General features: G+C 42.0%; 1 protein-coding gene across 1 annotated transcript in view; it reads left to right on the top strand.

Moving 5' to 3' along the window:
* Positions 1-6,704: 6,704 nt before the first annotated feature.
* The window catches only part of LOC108708721 (fibroblast growth factor 9-like), a 40,442-nt gene continuing 19,747 nt past the window's right edge, over positions 6,705-27,399 (top strand). Inside the window, exon 1 of the mRNA XM_018247733.2 lies at positions 6,705-7,783. Coding sequence (XP_018103222.1) covers positions 7,507-7,783 — 277 coding nt within the window. The 5' untranslated portion in view covers positions 6,705-7,506. The remainder of the gene's footprint in view (positions 7,784-27,399) is intronic.

Below are 27,399 nucleotides of genomic sequence, written 5' to 3'. Positions count from 1 at the left end.
AATTTAGGCCAGATTTAAAATTTCACCTAATTCACTTCCAATTTTTTCCCATACACTTCAATAGAGTTTTCACATGTTAAACCGTGAGTTGCATTTTTCTAAATGGGATTGCATCTCAAATTGAATCTCGCAGGTGACTTTTCACATGATAAACATCTCACTATATTGAATCTGGCCTTGTATGTCATCATTTTGGCCCGTTTTCATTAAAATCCCCCTTTATCTCCCGTGAATGTTAGATTTTGTCTTTTTAAGTCATTTTTTACAGTTTACACTATTCTTACAGGAAAATTCCAATTTTATGTACCCCCATTTTATTTTTTCCTGAATTTACTTTTGTTTTGAAAAGAAAAAATGGTGGTGTGTTTAGCCCTGCTTCTGGAATCAAGTAAGAAAACATTATCCAAAGAAAATAATAATGTGGTCTTGTCAAAAAAAGACCTCAAGTCCAAGGGTTGCCAAAATTTGGCAATAACAATATAAATTAGAAGAGACTCTAAAGTAGTAATGCAGTAGCCCAAGTAATTAAAAAAATTAAAAAAATCTTTATTAGGACATGTGTAGCCTAATGCGTTTCGTGCCAAATGGGCACTTACTTATATGAGTAAGTGTCCATTTGGCACGAAACACATTAGGCTTTTTTCATTTTTACTTTTGTTTAGTCTTGTTTTCCTGATTTTGTTTTTCCTGGTCCCCCGGTGAAACGTAAAATCAGGGTTCAAATATATATATATATATATATATATATATATATATATATATATATATAGGAATAAAGTACCCCCTCTTGTAATAAGGATATTATAAGTTACCGAGGAGTTTCATGACCATATAAAAACACGATGCCGAAGGCTGAGTGGTTTTATACAGGTCATGGAACTCCGAGGTGACTTCTAATATCCTCATATTTTACAACTGGGGGTACTTTATTTATTATCATACACAAGTTTCAGTGAGTCATGTGACAGAAATGACATCAGAACTCACCGTTTATAACTGATGACATCAGAACTCACCGTTTATAAGGATATAATTTACAAAATATTCATAGCTTTTGTGTATATATATATATATATATCAGAGTGTGGCTGCTGCTGCTGTCTGAATATATATATTTGCTGCCAGGTTATTATTTTACTGGCCAGCTGGTAAGAGTGATACTTGTTATTAAGAGGAAGAAAAATAACTCTTAATAGGAAGGATTGTATATTTTCTAGATTATTTTATTATTTTATTTATTTATTAGATGCAGTTGCACTTAGTCACTATCAGCTTCATTGGCTGAATTGTATAACAGATGCCCGTAGGATTGGGATTCTGCAGTCATGACGCAATAAATGACAGTGTGGCAGCAGCAGTAGCAGCAGCAAAACAGTGACTATGAGACAAGCAGCGGTAATGACATACTGTTACCGTGTTCCCTTGCTGCTTTAAATGACGCCAGCAGTGCAGTTAAGGTGAACTGCATGAACTTTCATTAGTTTGAAGGTTGCACAGATAGACAGTCATACACTGCCCTAAGGAAGACAGAAGTTATACAACATCAAACAACAGGGGCCAACGCTAATTTTAGGGGAAGGCAGAAAGGGCATCTGTGCCCCCTGCAGGAGAGGTGCTTGTTGCTAATGGGAAAATGAAGATTAAAGTACAAAGGTGTAGCAGATGTTAGATACAGGTATCCGTTAGCAGGAAACCCGCTATCCAGAAAGCTCTGAATTACAGGAAGGACATCGCCCACAGACTCCATTTTAATCATATAATTCAAATTTTAAAAAAAACATTCTCCATTTTTCTCTGTGATAATAAAACAATACCTGGTGCTTTATCCAAACTAAGATACAGGAATGCTCGGGACCTGGGGTTTTCCAGATAAGGGATCTTTCTGTAATTTGGATCCCTATACCTTAAATCTGCTAATAATCAATCAAACATTAAATAAACCCAATAGGCTGGTTTTGCTTCCAATGAGGACGAATTATATCTTAGTTGGGATCAAGAAAATGGAAATCATGTTTAAAAACTTGAATTATTTGGATAAAATGGAGTCTATGGGAGACAGCCTTTCCGTAATTTGGAGCTTTCTGGATAACGGGTTTCCAGATAACGAATCCCATACCTCTATAGTTAATCCTTATTGAAGGCAAGACAATCCAGTTAGGTTTAATTAATGTTTCAATGATTTTTTTTAGTAAACGAAAGGTATGGAGATCCAAATTGCAAGGGAGATCCATTATCCCCAGGTCCCGAGCATTCTGGATAACAGGTCCCATTCCTGTTATCCAGAATGCAGATCCCAGGAGACCCCTTCAGCTACTGCAGTTGTCGGTAACAGCTGGAAAGCAGAAATTTCTGATTTGAATAAAATCTTTTACATATTCATCACTGAATTACAGTTTTCTGTAATATCTGAGATACATTTTACATTCAGGAACAAGGGGTAGGCAGAAGAGGCGCTTGCCTAAGGCTAACGGCTGACTTGGCCCGGCACTGTATACATTTATGTACTTGGAGCTTGTTTGGCCTGATTTAGCTTTTGTTTCTTATTTCCCCCACTCTACTAATTTAACCCTTTTACGGCCATCAGGATCATCGTTGCATGGCATTGCAGAACTACTGTATAAGGCAAATAGCACAGTGCAAGAAAATCAATGCCTTTAAAGGAACAGTAACATCAAAAAAATGAGAGTATTTTAAAGGAATGGCAATATAATGTACTGTTGCCCTGCACTGGTATACCTGGTGTATTTTCTTCAGAAACACTACTATAGTAAATAAATAAATAAACACTATAGTATAGTGGCTGTGTAGCCATGGGGGCAGCCATTCAAAGCTGAAAAAGGAGAAAAGGCACAGGATACACAGCAGATAACAGATAAGACCTGTATTATACAACAGGATTTTTCCGAGCTTATCTGTTATCTACTGTGTATCCTGTGCTTGAATGGCTGTCCCCATGGCTACACAGCAGCTTGTTTATATAAACAATAGTAGTGTTTCTGAAGCAAATACAACAGTTTTACCAGTGCAGGGCAACAGTACATTATATTGTAATTCCTTTAAAACACTTTAATTTTTTGGTGTTACTGTTCCTTTAATAATTTGGCCCTCTCTTATTCCCTAAATGAACACCTTAATGTTCGCTGATGATATTAAAATCCGACATCACATCTCACCTACTAATCAAATTCTGTTTTTTTTTGATTGACATAATTCCTCTCTACGGGTGTAGATAGAACATGGAATCAGTTTTGGTGTTGTTAGGCCAGAAGATGGTGGCAAACAGTGGTAGAACAATTACTGTCTTCCATCGCTTCTGATACTAGTGAATGAAATGCACTGTACTGGACATACACAGAGCCATGGCAGGGTCAAAATACTCACCTAGGGTGACCTAAATGCAATTAACCTAAATAAATAATTGCAAAACATTGGAGTAAAATTAAAGGGGGACCGAACAACTATTTTTTTGCATAGTAAAAGAAAATATCACGTTAAGCAACTTTCCCATATACATCAATTACAATAGTTATTTCTGAATGTAATTACTATTAAAAGCTATTATATTTATATTCTCTGCACTCCTGACCCGATTTTAATCGATCGATCGAAGGATTTTTCTTCTATCAAAAAAACCTTAGAAAACTGATGGGGAAGGTCCCCATGGGCTAACATTGTACCTCGGTAGGTTTAAACTGCCGAAGTATGTAGTCGAAGTTTTTTTTAAAGTGACTATCGAATGGTCGAATAGTCGAACGATTTATAGTTCGAATCGTTCGAATCGAAGTCATAGTCGAAGGTCGTAGTAGCCTATTCGATGGTCGAAGTACCCACAAAAATACTTCGAAATTCGAAGTTTTTTTAACTTCGAATCCTTCACTCGAGCTTAGTAAATTTGCCCCGTGTCACTGTTTTATGAGTCAGACCCAACAGAAAGGAATAAACAGACGCTGTGTTCAATAGCTATGACATTTCATTTTAATTTTTTAAATTAGTTGGTAAAATTTCAATTCTGTGCTACTATTTTTTACACCTCTTAATAAATATACTCCTTAAATGTCAGTTCCCTCCTACCCCTCTCCTACAGAGCACACCGAGGTACTTTGATGTGAGTTTAATAACTAATGGTCACCAAAGAGCTGACGTTCTTGGCCGCTCTCAGATGAACACAGTCCTGTTGCAGATTTACAAACTGCTGGCAGTGTCACTATGTCTGCCTGTTTGGAACAAGTAGTACATGATCATTACAGACAATGGCTTGGACTGGAGTCAGTTTATTATAGAGTAGGCTAAGCTCTAAGGTGCAGAGAAACCTGCCCCTTTAACTGCTGGTCTGTATCAGTTGCAGAAGGATGCTGCAACATGGGCACTATGATTATTATAACAATGCAAACAAGGCTGTTTAGGGGATTCTGGGAGTTGTAGTTCATCAGTTAGATATATCTCTATGAATTATTTCTAAGCAGCAATGACATCCTACCTGTGGCCTTCCAGCAGCTGCTGCACTTTAAGCATATATTAATGGCACCTTAATAGAACACATCTAAAAAAAAAAAGTAAGGGTGCAGAAGGCTAAAGTTTGTCATATACCATCAGATCCGCTTGTTTAGCAATGCCACCTAACAGGCAGATCTCTACTGGGTATGGTCACCCACACGCTGGGCTGCATTGGGATCACTCATCTGTTGGTCCTGTTTGGCAGATCCTCCTGAGACCCCAATATACTAAGCCAATAAGCTGCCAACTTGTTCTGGAGGGGCCTAGTTATTAGCTTTTATTGGTCAGTTTAGGGCCAGCATAAGGGTTCAGACTTTTAAGAGTGGGGGACTTCAGTCTGCAGCCCTCAGGCAACTACTGAACCTGAACTACAGATTCCCCAGTAGAGCTAAAGTTGCTTTCACAATTTAACATGTCATCAATGAAAAGTGCCCCTTTGGTGTTAGGACTCCGTGCAAATGGCCTCTCTACTCAAGGGCCAAAACTAGGGTTAGGCAGCTGCCTAGGGCAAAACTTGAGGGGGGGAGGGGAAGAGAAAAATGACAAAGTCCTATTGCTTCCTCTGCACCTTCTCTACATGGAGCACTGTGGATGGGGGTACTGCAGTCAACATTGGGGAGGTGATTGCCAAATTAGCAGATGGTGGGGGTAAGGAGAAGGGTTAGGCTGTTTAGTTTGGGTGACCTTGAGCACCCATATCCAGGCCCAGACTGGCAATCTGTGGGTCCAGAGGGGCTGCTTTAAGATAAGGATGCACTGACTCCACTATTTTGGATTCGGACGAACCCCTGAATCCTTGGTGAAAGATTCGGCCGAATAACGAACTAAATCCTAATTTGCATATGCAAATTAGGGATGGAAAAACATTTTTTTACTTCCTTGTTTTGTTACAAAAAGTCACACATTTTCCCTCCCCCCTCCCTAATTTGCATATGCAAATAGGATTCAGATTCGTTTCAGCCAGGCAGAAGGATTCGGCCACATCCTGGATTCGGTGCATTCCTACTTTAAGATGCCACAGATGTCATAGACAGTCAGTATTTATTTGGCTGGTGGGCAGGGACGCTCCGCCAATGAGGCGAGTTGAGGCACTCGCCTCAGGCGGCAGCGCCCCCTGGTTACCAGGGGCGGCAAAAATGCCGCTCCTGGTAACTAAGAGCCAAATTTCCGGTTTTCAACCCGGAAATTCGGCTCCTCTAGTGCAGAGATTGCAATTGCGATCTCTGCACTAGCGACGTGGCAGCAAAAGCAAAGACCGCCTCGGACGGCAAATTGGGCAGGATCGCCCCTGCTGGCGGGCAGGGCCGCCATCAGGGGGGGACAGGGGGGAGAGTTGTTGGGGCCCCGAGGGTAAGGGGGGGGCCTGCCACGCTGCACTTACTTGATTGCACTCACTTACCTGTTGTGTGGGGGGGGGCCCTGGACACCAATTTTTGTTTACCGTGTGGGGTCCTAACCACCAATATTTTTTAATGGGGGCCCTGTCCCAAATGTTTTTTTTATGAAAGGCCCTTACCACAAATGTTTTTTTATTAACATGTGGAGACCCTATCCACCAATGTTTTTTTGTTTTTTTTTACTGTGTGGTAGGGGGTGGGGAGGGCCGGCTTGTGGGTGGAGCTTACGGTGGGCACAGCCCAGGAAATTTTGACGTACGGGGCCCTGTGATTTCTGATGGCGGCCCTGCTGGTGGGGGCTGTTTGGACAGACCCTGCTGTGGCTGCAGGGGGGCCTAGGAAATATAGGGGCCCCACAAGGCCCTAGTTCATATACAGTTTCAATAAATATTGGTGAAACAGGTAAATCTCTCCAAATTTTTGGGGCCTGAAAAAGAATTTGCTGTGGGGCCCAGTAATATCTAGTAACACCACTGCCTGGGCCCCTGAGCAATCGCAGGCTCTGCTTCCCCTTTAACCTCCTTGTTGAGTAGCACATACAAGACCCTGGGGTAATAATCCTGTGAACGTATCACAAAGCAGCCATGCAGTTTGTCTCTTTAATAAGCGCCCATCGGGCCATTACGCAGCTCGTCTATCCAGGTAAAAAAAAAAAGAAAGATACACAAGAAACCTACACTAATCTTCCAAGGACTTTAGACTGCGCCTCTGTAGGAGCCATGAAAAGAGAGAGAAGGAACAGGCAGTCGCGTGTGGCAGTTAGCGAGCGGGCAGTAGGACCCTGAGGCAATGAGCGCCTGAACTTAAACCCAACCCAATGCCTGGCTGCTGCGCCACTGTGCGAGCTGGATGGAGAGGCTCAGTCAGGAGCCGCAGCCTGAGAGCTGGAGACTTCCCAGGACACCCGCCTGCACAGCAGCAGCAGCAGCCTCAGCACTAACACCTGTTCCCAGGCAGCAGCAGCCCATGCGCCTTCCTGATCCCTCCTGCAGCAGCAGCACCTCTGCAAGCAAGACCCCTGCAGCAGCAGCAGCACCTGAAAAGTTTCCTCTCTATTTATTCAGCTCCCTGTTATTATTTCATGCCCTCTCTAGCTGGGGATTCATGCTGATCTATGCAGTCTGGGATAGACTAATAACAGCGCATGCCTTTCTCTGCTGTCAGGAGCCAGAATTCTGACGTAGCCTATGGTGTGTGCATCTTACACACTCACCAAAAAAAAAAAAAAAAGAGAGAGAAATCCACTGATCGCCTGGCTAATTAAGTTGCTATGAGCATTGTGATCCCTGAGCAAATGGGGAAACTAGGGATTTTAACCCTGCCTGCCATTGGATGGACTGCAGAGCTGCCAGACTGCTGAGAGCTGTGGGATAATCATGTGGAAGGAGAAAGATGTCAGTGTGTGAGCTCCTCAGACTAGCACAGGCTTGACCTTGAACCTGCCAGCACAACCTGTACTTTTATTGATGCACTGAATGGATTGATCTCCCTAATCTCTCTCTCCCTGTGGATACAGTATATATATATATATATATTTTATACACACACACCTGAGCTCATTATCTGCTTATTCATCATCAGGGTGAGAGAGAGAGAGGAGAAAGAGCTTCTTCTGATGGCTCCCCTGGGTGAAGTTGGCAACTATTTCGGTGTGCAGGATGCAGTGTCTTTTGGGAATGTCCCCGTGTTGCAAGTGGATACCCCTGTGTTGTTAAGTGACCACATGAGCCACTCTGATGCAGGGGGGCTCCCCAGGGGCTCGGCGGTCACCGACCTGGAACACTTAAAAGGGATTCTCCGAAGAAGGCAGCTCTATTGCAGAACTGGGTTTCATTTGGAAATCTTCCCCAATGGGACTATCCAAGGGACCAGGCAAGATCACAACCGATTTGGTAGGTATCTTTTCCGCCACCTCCCCTTCCCTGGTTATTCCATAGGCTGCAGCACTCCCAATGCAGGTACTGGCTCAGCAGCTGGGATGCAGCAGCCGGCTTAAAAGGCTGCATTTGGCCATGCGGCGGCCATGAGGGGTGGAGATGAGAGCTACTTATGAGAGCATGTTATAAAGTTTCATTGATTGCTTAGACTGTAGTTGGCCATGGACCAAAGCAGCATTATATACAGAATTCAGCAGATATTGGGGGCACTGTCCCATCGCATTCATTCAGGCACGTCTGCAGTCCTGCAAGTGTTACTTCACTACAATTCCTCTGAAAGTCAAATTCAGTGGAACCTCAATTTTACATCCCCTGATTTTAAGTTTCCCCTCATTTTACATTGTTGTTTTGTGGTCCCACCTATATATTATGCATAATACATTTCCCTGATTTTACATTTTTTTGGGGATTTTACAACATCCCTACTTTAAAGCTGATTACCTGTGTGCAATGCTGTATAGGAATAAAGATCATGGGCTGTTGGCATCACAACTGACTAAATGCAGGCGTATACCATTTTATTACATTTCAGTGGGTGCAATTTATTGATTTGGGTCAAGTTGCCACATGGCATATTCATGGGATTTAAATTCCTATGTGGATTTTATTTGCCCTTAGAAATACTTTGCGCCCTATTAATAGGATGGGATTTTGGGTGAAATGGGTGAAAGTCGTCCATATACCTTATCAGGGGTATCAGACACTACAGTCCAATTTTAGAAAGGTGTGGCCCCTGGGGGTTATAACACGGCAAGCACAAATGGTTCAACCATTTGCTTTTCCCAAATTCCTGGGTGATTGCCGTTCTACCATCAAGGTCCCATCTGCTGTATGGATAGATAAAGACACAGGACTAATTTTAAAGGGCATGCCTTGGATTTCATTTCTATAGGGTGCTATTTGTGACTCCGCATTAGGAGCTGGAGACTGGAGGGCGCACCCCCCACCCGTATGCTTTTTTAACTCCTTCTCAAGCTGAAAAGAGAGCAAGAAACGTTATTCTGCATTGCTGCATTCAGCCAGACCCAAATCAAAGTACTGCAAAGCAGTGCCGGGAGTATTTATTAAATATTTATGCCCACCCACCTCTCCGCAGGGTAATATATAACTGAACTAACCTGACTACTGTATTTTCATTTTAAACTCAGTACTATACACAGTATAGAACAAAGTGCTGATGGGATTCATGTACTGTGTCAGGGGGGCGAAATGAATACAGTATAGTGCAGCGATGTGGCCCCTAGGATTTTCCTAAATAGAACTCAAAGCTTTGTTAGTTAAAAGTAGACCCCCGATCTCACTGATTGCTGTTTTATATAGAGATAATGATGATAATGAGCCATGGGCATTGACTGGATGACCAGGAAACTCTCCATCATTCAAGGAAATAGTTGTCTGGACTTTTTTAGTTCAAGCCCCTTATTCCTTTGCAGGTCAGGGACCCCTTTAGGGCAGAGACACACGCTGCTATTTCGGGAGATTAGTCGCCCAGCGAAAAATCCTAGATCTCTAATCTTGTTATGCTCTACGGGCAGAGACAGATGAGAAGATTTGGGAAGATTTAGTTGCCCGGCGACTAATCGCCTCTTCTTCGGGCGACTGCCTTCCCGACGGCTACAATGTAAATCGCCGCGGGATGGCAACTCGTAACGCTTCGTTATCCGCCTCACAAGGAAACTTCGGAAAACGAAGTGCTCCGAGCGCCATTCCGCCGGCATTTAAGATTCTAGCCAGTGGGAAGGCTTTTCGGGGAGATTAGTCGTCTGAAGAAGAAGAAGCGATTAGGCGACTAAATCTCCCCGAATCTTCTCGTCTGTCTCTGCCCTTAGAGCGTAACAAGATTAGAGATCTAGGACTATATCAGGGTATCTGCCATTGCTCCAAGAATATTAGAACAATAAATGAGTTTTTACCTTAGATTTCAACCCTATTGACATTCATTCTGGGCTTTCAGGTATATATACACATAGATTTTTACCCCCTCCCAAAAGAAATCTCACCTTAAAGTTGAGACCCCCCTGCCTCTGATCCATGAGTTGGGAAGCATTAGGGAAAGTCACATTTGAGCAGTGAATGATCAGACCCCCAGCTGACAGGAGCCCTAAGGCATGTGATAAGGGGACAGTTTCAGCTTTGCGGTTGAACCACAGTTTCCAGCACTTTGAGTGAAGTTGCGATTCAGCCGCAGCCTTTCATTCACTGCTGCAAAGTATCAGGGAGTTTGCCGGAAAGCGCACCCTGGATTTTAGCGTCTAGAGTCGCGTAGCGCCTGTAAGGGAAATGGGGACGGGGTCGCAGGATTCAGAGATCGCTAGATAAAGTGCTGCCCGTTGGGCAAGAAGCAGAGGCGCGTGTGTATATCGGCCGCTCCACGCCCCAAGCAGGTGTCTCGGCCTCTCCGCCCTCCTCCCTCCCTCCGCCGGGACAGCAGCGCTGGAACTATCGGGTCCTAAAGAGCCACGGATTGTGCTAAAAGCGCTCGTTGGCAGCTTGGAAAAAGCGTCTGGTAGCGGCGATTTTACGAGAGGGCATCCCCAGGAAGGGCCCCGTGTGGGGGCAACGCTGAATACAGTTACAGCGCTATTATTATGGGTAGTATATCCCGAGGGGTCTGTCCAACCTGCAGCCTTCTAGGTGGTCTAGAACTTTAACTCCCTGTAGCATCGTGGTGCAGTGTCGGACTGGGATGCCAGGGGCCCAGCAGAAAACTTAAGTCTAGAGGCCCATTCTCTAAACTATTTCTCCTCTTCCTCACCTCACTCAACCTCTCTTTTGCAAGTCACATTTCTTTCTATTCTCTTATTTATTATTCTTTATCTATTTAGCCTCCCTGTTCCCATACAGAATGTATTGACCATGAAACAGTCCAAATGGTTAGAAGCAGGAGGGCCTGCTGACACTTGGGCCCACCGGGCCCAGCAGGGAACAGTTAATCCAGTGATAGAAGTGATGGGAGAAGGTGGCACGTGTAACAGTGTATGTGGCATTTTGCTGCTGGCAGGGGAACAGTTAATGTAATGGTAGAAAGAGTGTAATTGCAATTGCTGGCAGGGGAACAGTTAATTTATTGAGAGGAGGTGGCATTTGTCAGATGTAGGACGTTGGCATATACCGCAGGGTTAAACCTCTGGTGCCATGTGTTTCTGATCTCTGATGGAACAAGACATTTAGTGGTTAAAGTTGGGCACAGTCAGATTGTTATAAATGTCTCTGGCGATGAAATGGTTTAAGCTAATGGCTGAATCTGGCATAGAACCCGTTAAATCTCAAGGAGGGACAAGGTTGGTTATCGGTGCTAGAAATGCTGAATGCTGGGAGCTGGCACTTTTGCAAAGTGGCAGTGTTAGTAGATGCTGAAGGCTCTTTGGTATGGAAGCGGTTAAACGTGATGGTGGGAGATTCATGTTTGATTGGAAACGGTATGAGCCTGCTGGCAATAAGCGTTTCTGGCAGGGGAAGGGTTAAACTGGCATGTTGTTGGTAACGCAACCCCTTTGCCTCTGAAAGTCTCTGCATTGTGTCTGCATTCCTCTCCCCCAGCACCTGCGTCTTCCTGTTTCGGGAAACCAGGGGGAAAAGAAAGTTTCCCCCTCTGACTAAACCAGCAGTGAACGTGTTAATGTGCTGAACACAAGATCATAAAATTCTAAAGCCCGCCTCCCGTTAAATGGGAATGTCACAGTATTATGACCGGGCGCTGCTGATTTCCTTGTTCTGCTGGTATGCTTTTTATACCTGGGAACCTTTAACCTGTGCGTCCCCTGCTTTTACTGAACTACAACACTCCTCTTCGGCGCTGCATTCTGGGAGTTGCAGTTCAAGTCCAGAAGTTTGGCAATCTCTTGCAAAGGCAGGGGTTAACTGAAGGGGATTCTCTTTACCTGTGTAGAAAAGCAAAAAAAAATTCAAATTCTGCCCTTCATTGCTGCAGCAATAATGACTCTGCTCTGCGTTTTACATCTGTATTTCTGCTAATTGGCTTAAGTAATTGCCACCGTGAAAAAAAAATCCTTAATCCTGCATGTGACAATTAATTAATAACTCAGATAACAGTGTCTGGGGGGTGTATACTGGTAGCTACAAACTTGCCTTTGATAAATGACTAATTGCCTCTGTTTACATTGGGTCGGGTCTGGGATTGGGGGATTAAAGACAACTGGGAAACTGGAATAAATATTTAGTTATATTGTGGAACATTTAACCAAAGGGGCATGGAATTAGGACATACCTATCCAGGATGAGATTCCACTTTTTGATGCAAATACCAAAGTTTAAGAAAATAAAGAAAATCTACTATACGTGTATGGGATCTTTTATCTGGAAACCCGCTATCCAGAAAGCTCCGAATTAAGGAGGCATTGTTGCCCCCCTCCATTTCTGTTTCATCGCACGGGTATCTGTATGGCAAGTGGCAGCTGAATAGTTATGCCAACCACATGCTCTGAAATGTGTTACTAGTCTTCTGGACCATTCAATGACTGATCACTGTAAGTATGAAATGATTGTCTGCTCTGAAAGTCTATGGGGCATCCAACTGAGTGACACTTTCATTAGTGGAGTCTGACTATTTGTATTTATGAGCATCTTAGATTGTAAGCTCTTTTGAGCAGGTCCCTCTCTGATCCTATTATAGTTCCATAACCACTATTTGCTAAATTATTATAAATAATTGTGATGATGATAATTGCACAGGTATGGGAGCCGTTAGCCAGAATGCTCAGGACCCAGGGTTTTCCGGATAACAGATCTTTCCATAATGTGGATCTTCATACCTTAAGTCTACTAGAAAATCATGTAATCATGTACACATTAAATAAACATTTTCCTTTTTCTCTGTAGTAATAAAACAATACCTGATACTTTATCCAAACTAAGATACAAGAATGGAACCAGAATGCTTGGGACCTGGGGTTTTCTGCATAAGGGATCTATTTGTAATTTGGTTCCCTATACCTTCAATCTGCTAATAATCATTTAAACATTACATAAACCCAATAGGCTGGTTTTGCTTCCAATAAGGATTAACTACATCTTAGTTTAGATCAAGAACAAGGTACTGTTTTATTATTACAGAGAAAAAGGAAGATATTTTCAAAAAAAATTGATTATTTGGATAAAATAAAGTCTATGGGAGACAGCTTTCTGGATAAGGGGTTTCCAGATAAAGCATCCTATACCTGTACTTAAATCCGATTTACCGACCTTGAAACCAGTGGCTACCATACTAAACCAGTCCAGTTTATTCTTAAAGTACAACTCCATGTAATTAAAGATATATTAAGTCCTGGAAATTCATGATGGAATTTGGCCTCTGCTCTGAAGAGCTAAGAAAGTGAAAGTTACTGTTGTGTAATGGCTGCATGAGAGCCTGCTAATAAAGCACTGTTATACTCTACTCATCCTCGGCTACCCAAAACATAACACTACAAATCTAAAATAATAGCAATTAGACACTAGTAGAGCCCCTAACTTGTTCCGTGGGTGTGTACTGTACAGCACTGTGGCTTTTCTGTAGCTTTATTTACGTATAAAAAATTGCAGTGTGTGTAATAATATGTATGCTGTGATAATTATAATTGCATTTATTCTGTGGCAAGTCAGCTGGTGTTCGCCTACTAATGCCAGTGTCTCCTGGCTGCCTTTTGGGACAATCTCCTTGAAAGAAGAGTCATTGTAAATTCTCTCTCTGCCAGAGGCGGGCCCCTTGCATCAGCAGAACTACTGCATGCACAGCATTAAAGAAAAAAGGCAGGTCCCTGCAGAAAAGACGCAGCCAAATGAAGAGGTGACCTCGACTGCCTGGTGTATGGCACGGGCGCTGGTTTAATGCAGCATTTCATGCCCAAGGGATTAAATAAAGCTTGGCGTGCCATGCTGATTTTTGGTACTCGCTCTGCTCTCTGTAGCTCTCTCTCTCTCTGCTGCAGTGTATTGCAGTATAGCTTGGAGCGCCTCAGCACACAGAATCCTGGGACAGTTTCTGTTTTTTTTGCTCTGCCCTATAGTATGCACGTGTTCTGAGCTGCTTCATCACCACGAGGGAGAGGGCACAGGCAGGGCGCAGTTTTTCTGTCTTTCCTCATTTAAAGGGAGTTGTACTTTCACATTGAAATACTTTTTTTAAATCACAGATGTATGCAGAGATTTCTTAGTGCATTATTCTAACATAAAGATGGCCGGACCTCTAGGGAATGCAGTTTGAAAATATGGATAACGTATTTACAAAGGTACATAGCCTTTAGATAATGCTTGGTTTCTTTTAGGATGCATAATTGTCACTATTGTTTATTTATGTAGCACCCACATATTCTGGAGCGCATCTACAAAGATTATGCATCAGTCCCTGCCCCAGTGGCATGCAGTCAATTCTATCAGGAGACAGTTAACCTGCCTGTACACCAGAGTGCCCAGAGGAAAGCACGGAGAGAACATATAAATTCCTTGCCTTAGCTGGAATCAAACTTAGGACCCCAGCTAGACCTGGGCCTTGGTTCAATTCCAGCCAGGGTACTAGCTGTAGCTTTAACTATCTGTACTGGTAATTCATAACTAGAAGTTACTGGGCCTAGAGTCCTGTATCTGAAATGCCTGCTACTTTAATTTGGATGGAAACCCCCTTTCTCCTAACTATGGTTAGTGGACACCCTGTTGGGGGAGTCAGTGGGATTCATTGTCTGATCTGCCCACGTGTGATGTCACATCCTTTAGGGTTGCCACATTTTATATTTTTTTTTACTGATCAGCTGGGAGGGGTGGCAACTAGGGGTCTGTGCTGCAAAGGGGATGGTGCAATAACATAAGAGGGATAAATGAATTGATGGCATATTCAAGGAGAAACGGTAAATTTGTGGAGGATCATGGGCTCAGTTTAAGGGTATTACAAATTTACGGGCAACATAACTTTTGGGGTCACAGGAGCATGCTTGGGGATAGCGAGTCTCATACTTTATTGGGATGTGGGCCAGTAGCCCTGCAAAGACAAGTTTGAGTCAGTAAGTACAGGTTAGAATGTTATATGGAAGGTCTAGGTCAGAACTGGGCCACACAGCAAAATCCATTTAAGGCCAACTAAACTTTGTCAATAAGACATTTTTTCATAAACATATATATTGAAACCAGTACCCCAGCTTCCTATACATCAGGGGGCCCTCCAGAAGTTGCTTATATAGCTTCCAGCCTGCTACAGCCAATACATTCGTTAGAATAATCCCATTTTCAATGTCAGTTCCAATGGGAACATCAACAACATGAATAAATGATTCATACATAATAATGTTATGTGTGCTCTTAGTTCTCTTCTCTAGAAAATAATTCAATTGGTGCAAAACGCACCATTTCCCCACCTGCAACATGTTGATCGAATGCTGAGCGCCACTTTCTTTTTCTGTTTGTTGCCGGGACTGGCAGTTGCTTTCTTTAGAACTGAGAGCAGGATTAGCGGCATTTTTATTAGCGAGGGAAAATACTGACACCTCGGAGGTGTAAATATGTTCTGCCTATCACCTGCCCGGCACCTCGTATTAATCACGCAGCCTCTGCTTCTTCATGATGATTGCTCGGCGCTTAATATGCTTCTTTAGATTCAGCTTTTATGAAAGACAAACCTCATTTTCTGCTTGATGATTTTCAACGTCCCCTGAGTTTATCTTCTCCACAGCTGCTCAGAGCCCACTGAGCATGTGCGTGTCACAGACACTCCTAACAAAATCCAAGATGGGAAACTCCTGTCACAACCATTACTACTATAGAGATGCTGAACCTTAAGGCTGGGTCAATAAATTCAGTATATTACATACAGCATTTCTAGCCATATTCATTTTTAGGGTTTAGTTCTCCTTTAAAGATGGTTGCAAGCTGGATGACTACCATTGTAGGGGCCGTTGCAGTTTTTATATGCAGCATGCTGTCTCGAGTCATGTTGTAGCTCACTGATAAATAATGGGCTAAATCCCAAACTGTGGGACTGACCCCTGGGGGAGGGTTTGGAGCAGAGGCAAACGGGGCTCATCCTGAATGTCAGTTTGGTTTTTAGCCAAGAATATTCTGGGTCATTTACTAAGCTCTTATCTGTGGCCCAAGGTCTGTGAGTTTTTTCCCAATTGCTGTCCCATAAATTATATGAAATGTGAGCATGTTGGCAGAGCTATAGGTTTTGGACAGACTGTATCTTAACAGCATTCATATTTGCATACAGTACAACCTTGATTTTACTTTTCCCATGGGACAGTGTAAATTCCAGAAAACGTAAAACCAGGAGGAAAAAGACGCTTATGCCTGTACGGGACCATGGCAGCTTCCACTCATTCATATAAATGGAAACAGTCTGCTTGAAAATAAACCATCACAGCAAAACCAATATTGTACTTGTGTCACATTGCATATTTTATTTCTGATGATCTGAAGTATGAGTTTGTGGCATTATTTTCTGAGTTACGGCGTATAATGCAGCTCAGTGACCCATTTGACCAGCTTACTGTAATGTATTTGCTGTGTGTAGTACAAGTGACTCACAGGATGCTGCGGTGGCAATATTTGCTTAATATTATTTCTCATGTAGGTATGCTGAGATTGCAGAAATACTGTATGTAACACACAGTCTTAAGGGGATAATGATTTCATTTGACATGTCCTCAGCCACAAACTCTTTTGAAACTGAACAAACAAGGAAGGTTTACTACAAAGTGTACATCATTTTAACAGTTTTCCATGACACATTGTATTGTATGTAGGATGAGTGTTGAAAAGCTCAATATGGACCATACAGTATATTCATCTTGTGAGTGAACGTGCAGAGCCTATAGTTGCAGTGTTAGCCATGGAATTCCTAGTTGATTTTAGTAGCAGTGCAAATAGTAGCAGTGGGTATAATTGTCTCTGGGAAGGGAGTGTGACTGTGGGATAGCAGGTATAGTAGGGAGAGATGGTGTCTATAGTAACAGTGGGATAATAGTCTCTGGGAAGGGAGTGTGACTGTGGGATAGCAGGTATAGTAGGGAGAGATGGTGCCTATAGTAACAGTGGATAATAGTCTCTGGGAAGGGAGTGTGACTGTGGGATAGCAGGTATAGTAGGGAGAGATGGTGCCTATAGTAGCAGTGGGATAATAGTCTCTGGGAAGGGAGTGTGACTGTGGGATAGCAGGTATAGTAGGGAGAGATGGTGCCTATAGTAACAGTGGGATAATAGTCTCTGGGAAGGGAGTACGACTGTGGGATAGCAGGTATAGTAGGGAGAGATGGTGCCTATAGTAACAGTGGATAATAGTTTCTGGGAAGGGAGTGTGACTGTGGGATAGCAGGTATAGTAGGGAGAGATGGTGCCTATAGTAACAGTGGGATAATAGTCTCTGGGAAGGGAGTGTGACTATGGGATAGCAGGTATAGTAGGGAGATATGGTGTCTATAGTAACAGTGGGATAATAGTCTCTGGGAAGGGAGTGTGACTATGGGATAGCAGGTATAGTAGGGAGATATGGTGTCTATAGTAACAGTGGGATAATAGTCTCTGGGAAGGGAGTGTGACTATGGGATAGCAGGTATAGTAGGGAGAGATGGTGTCTATAGTAACAGTGGGATAATAGTCTCTGGGAAGGGAGTGTGACTATGGGATAGCAGGTATAGTAGGGAGAGATGGTGTCTATAGTAACAGTGGATAATAGTCTCTGGGAAGGGAGTGTGACTATGGGATAGCAGGTATAGTAGGGAGATATGGTGTCTATAGTAACAGTGGGATAATAGTCTCTGGGAAGGGAGTGTGACTATGGGATAGCCTCAGATGAGCTTCATGGTTATCTTAACCAGAAGTGTCCTCACATTAGATCACAGTGAGTTAGCTACTATAGAAACCAGTCTGAAATTGATATCCCAAGTTTCTTACCACTAATGCAGCAGTGGCTCTGATATTGGCAGCTTTATCTTCTGGATGTTCCACATGAACAAAGAAGATCCTCTTGCTGCTGCTGTAAGTCCGACTGATGTTCACATTATCCTCCATTAATCATTGTGACACCCCACCTTAGCAGTTCCTTAGAGGAGTAATGACTGAATAGAGCGAGGGGTTAGTAGCTACAGCAAAATAGGCAATAGCCTGAAAGAAATGTAAACATTTATATTTTCTTATGTTTACAAATGATGTTCATAAAGCAATTATAGTGCTCATGTTGAGTCCTCTGATATATCAATTTTGGAACTATGAACAAAGCACGTAAAGGAAGATCAGGTGAAAACTTATGGACACTCAACAAAAATCCAGTGCATTACACTCGTGTATTGAAAGCTATTTTTCAAAACGACCTGATAAATTAATTTAGATTTAAAAAGGTATTTTTTATGTAACAGGGTCAAGCCGTTTGTTTATGGTCCTCTAGTTGGTGCGTAGGTTAGTTTTATAAAGTGCCACCCTATTTTGAGGGTGTTTTCCTTTCAGCCCACACTTTTAGGGGCAGATTTATCAAAGGTCGAGGTGAATTTTCAAATGAAAAAAGTTAGAATTTCAAATATCGAAATTAATATGTACTGTCTCTTTAAAAATTCGACTTCGACCATTCACCATCTAAATCCTGCCTAATTGCTGTTTTAGCCTATGGGGGTGGGACTCCTAGAATCTATTTGGAGACAATTGGTGGACTTTGAAAAATCAAAGTCTTTTTTGGGAAAAACTTCGAATCGCATTCGATCTAATGCGTTATTCCTTCGATTCGTATGATTTGAATTTGCGAATAAGGACCTATTTGATCGAAAACTAACCTATTTGACCAAAAAACTTCGACTTCATTTCGGTTGGTCTTTTTGAATTTTTTAGTTTTTTTCAATTCGAAATTCGACCCTTGATAAATATGCCCCTTAAAGTGACCTATCACTTTCTCATCTTTCTATTCACACTGTCCTATTCAATAGTTTTTATTCATATCCATGCATGGTTAGTAGGGTAATTTGGACCAAAGCAACCAGACTGCTGAAATCGCAAACTGGAGAGCTGCTAAAAAGATAAATAACTCAAAAAAACACGAAAAATAAAAAAAAAACAGTTGCAAATTGTTTCAGAATATCACTCTCTTTTTTAATTTTAAGGGGAACAGCACCTTTAAGCAAGTAATGCTCAGTATATTTTTGTAAGCTTTAAAGGAGAAGTCAACCCATTAACAAAAAATATAAACCCTTTTTTTGTTAAAGGGTTGAATTCTCCTTTAATAAAAAGGTGTATTTAGTGGCACATACAGCAGATGAATAGATTAAATAATAGGAGGGATAGGAAGGAAAGGGATTGTAATGTTTAGCGTGAGTTTGTAAGAACAAACAGGCTTGTAACAAGTTGGCATCTGTAGAACAGGCATTTTGGGCAGATTATTGTCTTTATTCCGCTGATTGCGCATTTGTCCTTTATGTGCTGTACCGTTGTGCCCATGAGATGGGGCTTTGGTGAGGCACAGAGAGATCTTTAGAGATTCACGGGGACTTGTATAGACCTGTTGTTTTTTAAGTGCCTCTTTTTTTGGCTCAGCATTCCTAGCTTTGTTGATCTCGGGCTGTCTTAGCAATTGTGTGGTATTAAAAGAAAAACAAAAAAAAAACGGTTTTCAGAAGAAGTAAAAAGAAGAAAAAACATATGAATGTCAGACCATAATGGAAAAATAGACTGGATTACCTCCATGTAATCTCTACCTAGAGGGCTGACATTCCATTCGCATTAGGCCCATAGGGTAAGAATCATTTGATAGCCTATTCTATGTGTCTTAGATAAATCGCGGTCCTGCATTGTTCCTTGTCTGACACCCAATTAAAATGACAATATTGTTATTCTTTCATCTTTGAGTTTATTCCAAGAACCAAAAACCATTGGCTAATCTTTTCCCAGTGTTGGAATTTATGATATCAACTATGAAATGCAGATTGACTTTTGTTATTGGTAACATTCATTGTTTCGCTTTCAGGAAACCTTCCTTCTCTTACAGTAAGTATCGGCCGGTTTCTACAACAAACGGGTTCATGTAGATCTGAATACAGATAAGCCCGTGTCTGAGTGAGGTCAATACTGCAGTGTCCAGTTTATGTTGTTTTATTTTTCAGCTATGATCAAAAAACCCTAATTTAGGAGATCGCAATCTCAGCTCCCCTGGCAGAATGTGTTTTTTGGCTCTGAGGAATAGTGAAGTGCATTGCGGTGCAAGCAGAAAGGTATGACTGTAGCAAGGCATTGTGCTTTTTGATGTTAAATTTTTTCCACGTGAATGCGTTGAGTGGAGACATTGAGGTATGAAACACGGCTATACAAGTGCACTCAGGTCACAAAGGAGTTTTCTATATCAGCACCGATGGAACCATGTGACTTTGTTGCAAGGCGTTTCATTTTTTATTAAATCCGTTGCGTGACGAGCAGGATATTGGATGTAATATAGGAAAGGGTGAATGGCACCTGCTAAGTGATACAAAACTAAGACTGTCAGTCTATGTGTCCTACAAAGAAAACTGTCAATCAAGACTGGGCGAATTGTTGCCAACAATAAAACAGCATGGACACAATGTATAATGATCACCTGGTTGATCTCAGTATGTGTCTCTTGTTTGGAAATGTTTATTGTCTGTGCTCTGCTCTCAGGTGAACATCTGGCGATACCCAGACTCTGCTTTGATCCACTCCCAATATCTTAATTAAAAAGTTAAAAAAATCTCTAGCAAATCCAATTTAAAAATGGATTTTTTTTGTTTCGGTCCACCAGTTGATTGTTAATGGTCAAAGTCCATTGAAATGATTTAAAATAGGAAAATCTTAGGTGACCCCCAGTGTTGTGTCTAAGCAGTATGAAACGGGGGGGGGGGTGGTCTGGGCCCAGGGGGGGCTGCCTTATCAGGGGCCCACACACAACCGGTCCCCCTGACAAGTTCAGGGCCCCTCTTCAGCATCCATTCGTAACCCGCCTCCACCCTGCAATTTTCTTCTATCGGTCAGGGTGGCGAGAAATCACCAGGCAGGTGGGAGGGGATCTGGGCCAATGGGTTTTACAATGGCTGGGGCCCACCGGGTTTTTTCCTGGTGTCCCGTCAGCCTAGTTTGACCCTGTGTCTAGGGGGCAAATTTACGAAGTGCAAAGCGGCTAACGCTAGCGCAAATTCGCCATCTTGACGTCATTTCGTTACTTCGCCGATTTACTAACAGGTGCTGGCGTAAATTCGCTAGCGAAGTGGACTTACTCTAGCGCTACTTCTCACCCTCAAGCCAGGCAAAGTTGCGCTCTGTTGATGGGACGTAACTACGCTAATTCACTAACATTTTACTGAATGTTACCTCTTGCGCCAGACTTTATTTCACCAGGTCACACCAGGCAAAGTTCAATACAATACATAGGAGTTTGTCCAAATTTTTTGAAATTTCTTCCCAAAAAACGCTTAAGGGTGATAGGCTGAAAAACAGCGTAAATTTGTTTGAGGGTACCCTCCTTCCCCCCTACATTTCCTAACATATGGCAACTCAACGACACAGTGGGCACAAGTGTAGGGCAATAGAACACCTTTATTTTATTTTTTAAAGGTTCCCTGGGCATGTGTAGTGTAATGTAGTTGCTGCGGCATATACGTCCATTATATTTTAACTTCGCGCCATATGCAAATTAGGCATCACTAGCGTAACTTCGCTTTGCCTGACAAAATAACGGTAGAGCAACTTCGCTACCGTTCGCTTCCCTGAGCGCAACTTTGCATTTTAGTGAATTTGCGTAGCGCTGGCGAAACTACACCTGGCGAAGTGCAGCGAAGCTGCCGATGGGGCAACTTAGTGAATTTGTCTCTAGAGGGGTCTTTGATAAGCCATGAGATGATTCTGATAAATAAATGCCAGGTCAGCCCATGTATGAACATCTTTATAGTAGTTTGTAAGGTCATAATCAATACCTGGAATTGTATTACCTGGAATCACATTTATTGGGTTATACAAATAATTAGTAGCGCTTTCCATCACAGTAATTTCCATTTCTTATGTTCCACTCATCTCTGAAATAGCTTTTTATTAAACGAGCCTATCTTTACCGGAAATGAAGAATCCTATAGTAGACTATGGACATGGCAGAGCCATTAAATCCTATTTATACTGACTTAGCTCAACCTCCTAATGCAAAGCTCTGACGCTGCTGAAATTCAGACTTGAGTGCAGTTAGTTTAACTCCTAGGACTGAAATATTCTATGAAACTGCCTTGGACATGTACTGTATGTGTAAGTGAATCTTAAAGAGATTTTTTTTCTAGTTGATATCGTCCACTATATAATAATGCAGGCAGTTATAGCAGAGAATTTGGAGTGTACAGGCAGCTTGTTGAACAGTATATTGGGTGGACTTAACAGGGAATATGACTTTACTAAACCTTTTTTTGGTATTCCATATAAAACTGCCTATTAATGTTAAAATTCTAGGATGCTGTTATAGATGTTTCTGCTGAGCATAAACACTGCCAAGGTGAAAGCAACCTACACAGTAATTTCAAAATGATGAATATTCACCCTGAAATTGCACAGTTCTGCCTTGTTGACCATCAAATGCAGGTTCTAAGCTCATAGGACCCTTTCAATGATCTACCTGTATGCTTCATTTCCCCCTTGAAGCCTTTTGCTGAATCAGTGCCTGTAAGGTGCTCCATGCTTCCAGTGGCCTCAAAGCAGGTGATATTTTTTGAATTCCAGGCATGGAGGCAATTTTTAATTGCATAAAAAACAGGTGTACTGCCAATCAGAGCCTCCTGTAGGCTGTCAATCCACATAGGGGCTATCAAATAGCCAATCAAAGCCTTAATTTGGCATGCTTGTGTTGCCCCCCAACTCTTTTTACATTTGAATGTGGCTCAAAGTTAAAACATGTTGGGGACCCCTGCTATGCATAAAGGATGTTGAGAGTGACAAGCTCAAGAAAAAGTGAAAGAAGCTATGAGAGAGCACAGCACAAGGAGACTTCTTTCCAGGTAATCAAGGTCAGATAATGACTCTGTAGTAACACATAGTTACTGATTCTGAGCTCATTGCTTGGGAATTGCAAGTTGCACCGTAAGTGTGGTGTTGCAGGCAGGCTTTGCTTTACTGCTTTAGACTAATTCCATTTAGGGTGACTTGCACAACGGTTGACATGAAACCACTGGGTGGCAACACAAATACAGTTAGAATACAGATAGAACAGAGTTCTGTATGAATGGACATCGCTTGTAAGTCAAAGGTATGGAGCAATAGGCCAGTGGTGTGCTCGGCCCAGTAGCAAATTAATTTTAGGGCCCCCAACATATCCAGAGATTGTCCTGTTTTACCAATATATATTGAAATTGCTTATTAATGAGGGCTTTATGGGGCCTCCTATACCATCTGCGCCCCCCTGCAGCCTGTTTCCTCTGTAGTTATGCCCCTATATGCTTCTCCCTAAAGCCTGGTCACCACCCAACCCTTTCTGTAGGTCATACCTTCTTTGAAGTTGCTTTTGGTCAGCTTTTAAGTTCTAATCTTGGCACTGATCTTGCAGAATTAAATATTCACATAGGCTCCACCAATCAGAAATTGATGTATAGCTTCTCTGTTCTATCCAGGCATTAAGGTGTTTGGCACAATGTACTTTATAGGTCTTGTGTCAACGGTGAAACCTGGAGCAAAGAACAGAACGATCTACTTCGAAAACTGCCCGTTCTCAGTTTATGGGGACTACCAGTCATTGTCATGAGAGTAGCTGATTTGAGAACTTTCAGGGGTACTACTACCTTCTGAGGTCATTCCTTTCTGTCAGATTACACAAACAAGAATGATGGTGGCAGGGGGAACGATTGCTACTCTAGAGAGAACTACTCTTCTGCATTAGAGGAACAGTAATTCTGGTTAAAATACAGGATATTTGGCGTAGGGACATCCTAAAACCTGAAAAAAGACCTGATGACAGTAGTTAAGGAACCCTGTCAAGCTTTCATATCCGTTGCTGTTGTGCGACTACATATCTCAGATCAGCGGACGCCTGACTTTTGGCTGTGGGATGCAGGGATCTGTCTTTAGCGAAAGCAGAAGATCCGCAGGTTCTCCGCTGCTGCTTAGGTCATTAATTAGGGAGACACACAATGCATCATTGTTTGTGAGTTAATGGGAATCGTTCTCGGCACTGTAGCACTAGGCAGTTGTTTGATATACGTGCAGGTCCTTGGATGGCTTTTGTTTGTGAAACTGGCATCCCATCAAAAGCTGAATAAATGAAACCAGCAACCCATAAAAAAGCTAAAAAAAGTTTGCTGCTCATCATTTATCTTGAGCAAAAATGGAATGACGGCATATTGAAAAGGGAAAGTGCAACCTAAAAGCAGGGCTTAATCTGTCTTTAAAATAGACAGTAGCTTGTCTCGAAACATGTAGTGTTAAATAAAACACAACTTTTGCAGCAATTTACTGCGTTGGATTGAAGTTCATCACACCTCTCGTTTTTTGCATTATCTGCTTTTTTGGACGTAAGCATCGTGATTGAACTGGTTGAATCCATTCATCTTTACATATGAGGGTGTAGTCATTGTGCTGCAGCCACCTTGCCTCATTACTGGCCCTGACTGTTGCCCCTTTTGGTTCAGGAATTTGCTGAATTTTATCGATTTTTGCAGGATTTGAGTTCAGCTGAACATTTAACTTTAAAAACTCTGAATATGCTTTTTGTTTGCAATTCTTTCATGAATTTCAAATCTGAATATCCAAATTATGGGTTGGAATCAGTTATTTGGCTGAACCCAAACTGAATTTGGGGCATCAGTACACGAGAAAGAATTGGGTTGACCAGTTCTGTTAACCAGTTTTGTGGGTGATACCTTCATGCTAGATGAACAGTAGGTATCGGATCCAATCCTACTATTCACTTAAAACTGGAAGTTTTCATTTCAGCTGAGGCATCCAATGAATAAAGATATCATTCGAGATAGTCTGAACTGTATGTGTCTACAGGTATGGGATCTATTATCTGGAAACCCACTATCCACAAAGCTCTGAATAACGGGAAGGCCATATCCTATAGACTCAATTTTATCCAAATAATCCAAATTTTTAAAAACTATTTTCCATTTTTTCTGTGATGCTAAAGCAGTATCTTGTACTTGACCCAAACCAAATATAGTTAATCCTTATTGGAAGCAAAACCAGCCCATTGGGGTTATTTAATATTTACATGATTCTCTAATAGACTTAAGGTATGAAGATCCAAATTAAGGAGAGATCCGTCACCCAGAAAACCCCAGGGCCCGAGCATTCTGAATAACAGGTCCCATACTTGTGTCAAAATGTTACCCTTACCAGTGTGCTAAATATTAGGGTGATGTACCATGTACCAGTGATGTACTATGTACCAGTTTGATTCAGATAACTACTTGTGTAGGGGCAGATTTCATAGAATCCAACCAATCCGGTGCAGTGATTTAGTATGGGAAAGTATTATTCGTTCAGCTGTTTACATTACTCCTGTACGATAAGATTGCACTTGGCGGTTTAGCAGAGTGGAATTGATAACCACAGTCAACAAAGGCAAATCAGTCGAACAAGAATAAAAAAAATCCATAAAAATGTTATAAATATTGACAAGTTGTGAAATGGAGGAGAGAAAAGAATATTGCCAAATCACGGTTACACTTTAGGAGCTTTTCATCGAGTGAAATAGTTGTGGGAATGCAGACCAAACAGCTGACATTGCACTAGTGCAGATAATAGAGGTATGTAGATGCACTTTTACTGCTCACAAGCAATCATTATTTACTTATAGGAATGTAACAAAGGAAAAAGGCCATTATCTGCTGTAATGAATATCTTTCTGTGTAATCAGTTATCCAGAGTAGTTTATTGTAAAGCTTGTGCTCATGTGCGATCTGGGAGGGGACCCAGTTCTAAGGGTAGTCATGATCGGGTCACGGATTGTACATGTTACACAGCGGGTACATAAAATATATAGGCAATAATGCACCTGATTGCTTTTATTTTGGATATGGGGTCATGGACCTCTTCTAATATATTTTAATGTGACTTTTATGGAACTTAAAATCAGGGATGCAACAAATACACTTTTTTAGGATTCCAAATCCTGGATCCTTTGTGAAAGATTCTACCAGACCAAATCCGAACCCTAATTTGCCTAATTTATGATGAAAAGTCAATTGATTTTTTTTGGATTCAGATTCCAGGCACTTGGATTTGGCCGCATCCAGGTAGCGCCTGAAAGGATACCAGGGGTGGCAAAAAGCCGCTCCTGCACCCTTAAGAGCCGAATTTCTCTTGTACTATTGCAAGAGAGCGCAATTGCGCTCGCCGCAATAGTGTTTCTGCCTCCCCTCCCGACACGTAAGCTGGTGAGGGGGGGCGGCATTGCAGGAGCCGCCTCAGAATCGGCGCTGGCCGCATCTGGATCCTGCTGAAAAAGGACGAATCCCGATCCGAATCCTGGATTCGGTGCATCTCTACTTAGAAGTCTTCTTTATGTTTTGCTGTTGTGGTTTTGTTGGTGGCTTTCAGGGTTTATAATTCTCAGCTACCGGGACCGTCTTCGGCCCAGTTTCTGTAAAGCTGTTGCTGCCAAAAAATCTTGCATCAGAACAGGGGCAGAATGTGGAAGAAAATTAAAAAAAAAATAGAGTCTGACTTACTTTTAAGATTAATATGAATTTCCTTAACTGTAATGACACTTTGGACGCTTTATTGGTCAAGCTGTCAGTAGGCAACAAAGCGTACAAAAATACCTTTTCATTGTTTCAAAGAGGAATAATGCAAGTTTAGGTATGGGATCCGTTATCCTGTAACCCATTATCCAGAAAACTCCAAATTAGGGAATGGCCATCTCCCATAAACTCCATGCTATCCAAATAATCCACATTTTTTAAAATGATTTCCTTTTTCTCTGTAATAATAAAACCGTACCTTGTACTTGATCCCAACTAAAATATAATTAATATTTATTGAAGGCAAAACCAGCCTATTGGGTTGATTTAATGTTTACATAATTTTCTAGTGGACTGAAGATCCAAATTACGGAAAGATCTCTTATCCGGAAAGCAGGGGTCCTGAGCCATCTGGATAAAAGATCCCATACCTGTCAAACACTTTAAGTGCACAATTGGATGAAATTGTATGTGATTCAAGTGTTTTACTTTTCTCTGCAATGGCAAATATATTTTTGTCAGTTTCCTATGGGAAACAAAGCTCCCTGTGTGTCCTTGCTTGCTCTAAAGCTTTTTAGAACCTGGGGAAAGCTGCACTATGCTTTTCATAAAAATCTGGTACAAGGAGCAGAATGCAGCCTCAGGGGCGGAACTACTAAGGGTGCTGGGGTTGCTATTGCACCCAGGCCTCCACTCCCTTGGGGTCCTCTGAATGCTTGTGGCGTTGTGAATCCATGAAAACTGCCTCCATGGGGGGCTGCCTCTGCCTGCACCCAGTCCCCGGTGCTGATAGTTATGTTATTGATTAGCAGGCACAGGGCAGGTGGAAAGGATAGGTTATGGGTCCTTCGCCACCTTAAATTGCCCATTTGAATGAGATGAAAATTAGGAGGTAGAGGGGAATGGCTACGTGCCTCCTCTCACCCTTCTTGAATAGAGCTATTCTGC

This window comes from Xenopus laevis, chromosome 2L (assembly GCF_017654675.1).
Source record: "Xenopus laevis strain J_2021 chromosome 2L, Xenopus_laevis_v10.1, whole genome shotgun sequence".
Classification (NCBI taxonomy): domain Eukaryota; kingdom Metazoa; phylum Chordata; class Amphibia; order Anura; family Pipidae; genus Xenopus; species Xenopus laevis.
Note: the sequence above shows the minus strand (reverse complement) of the source record. Positions and strands in the feature narration are given on the sequence as shown.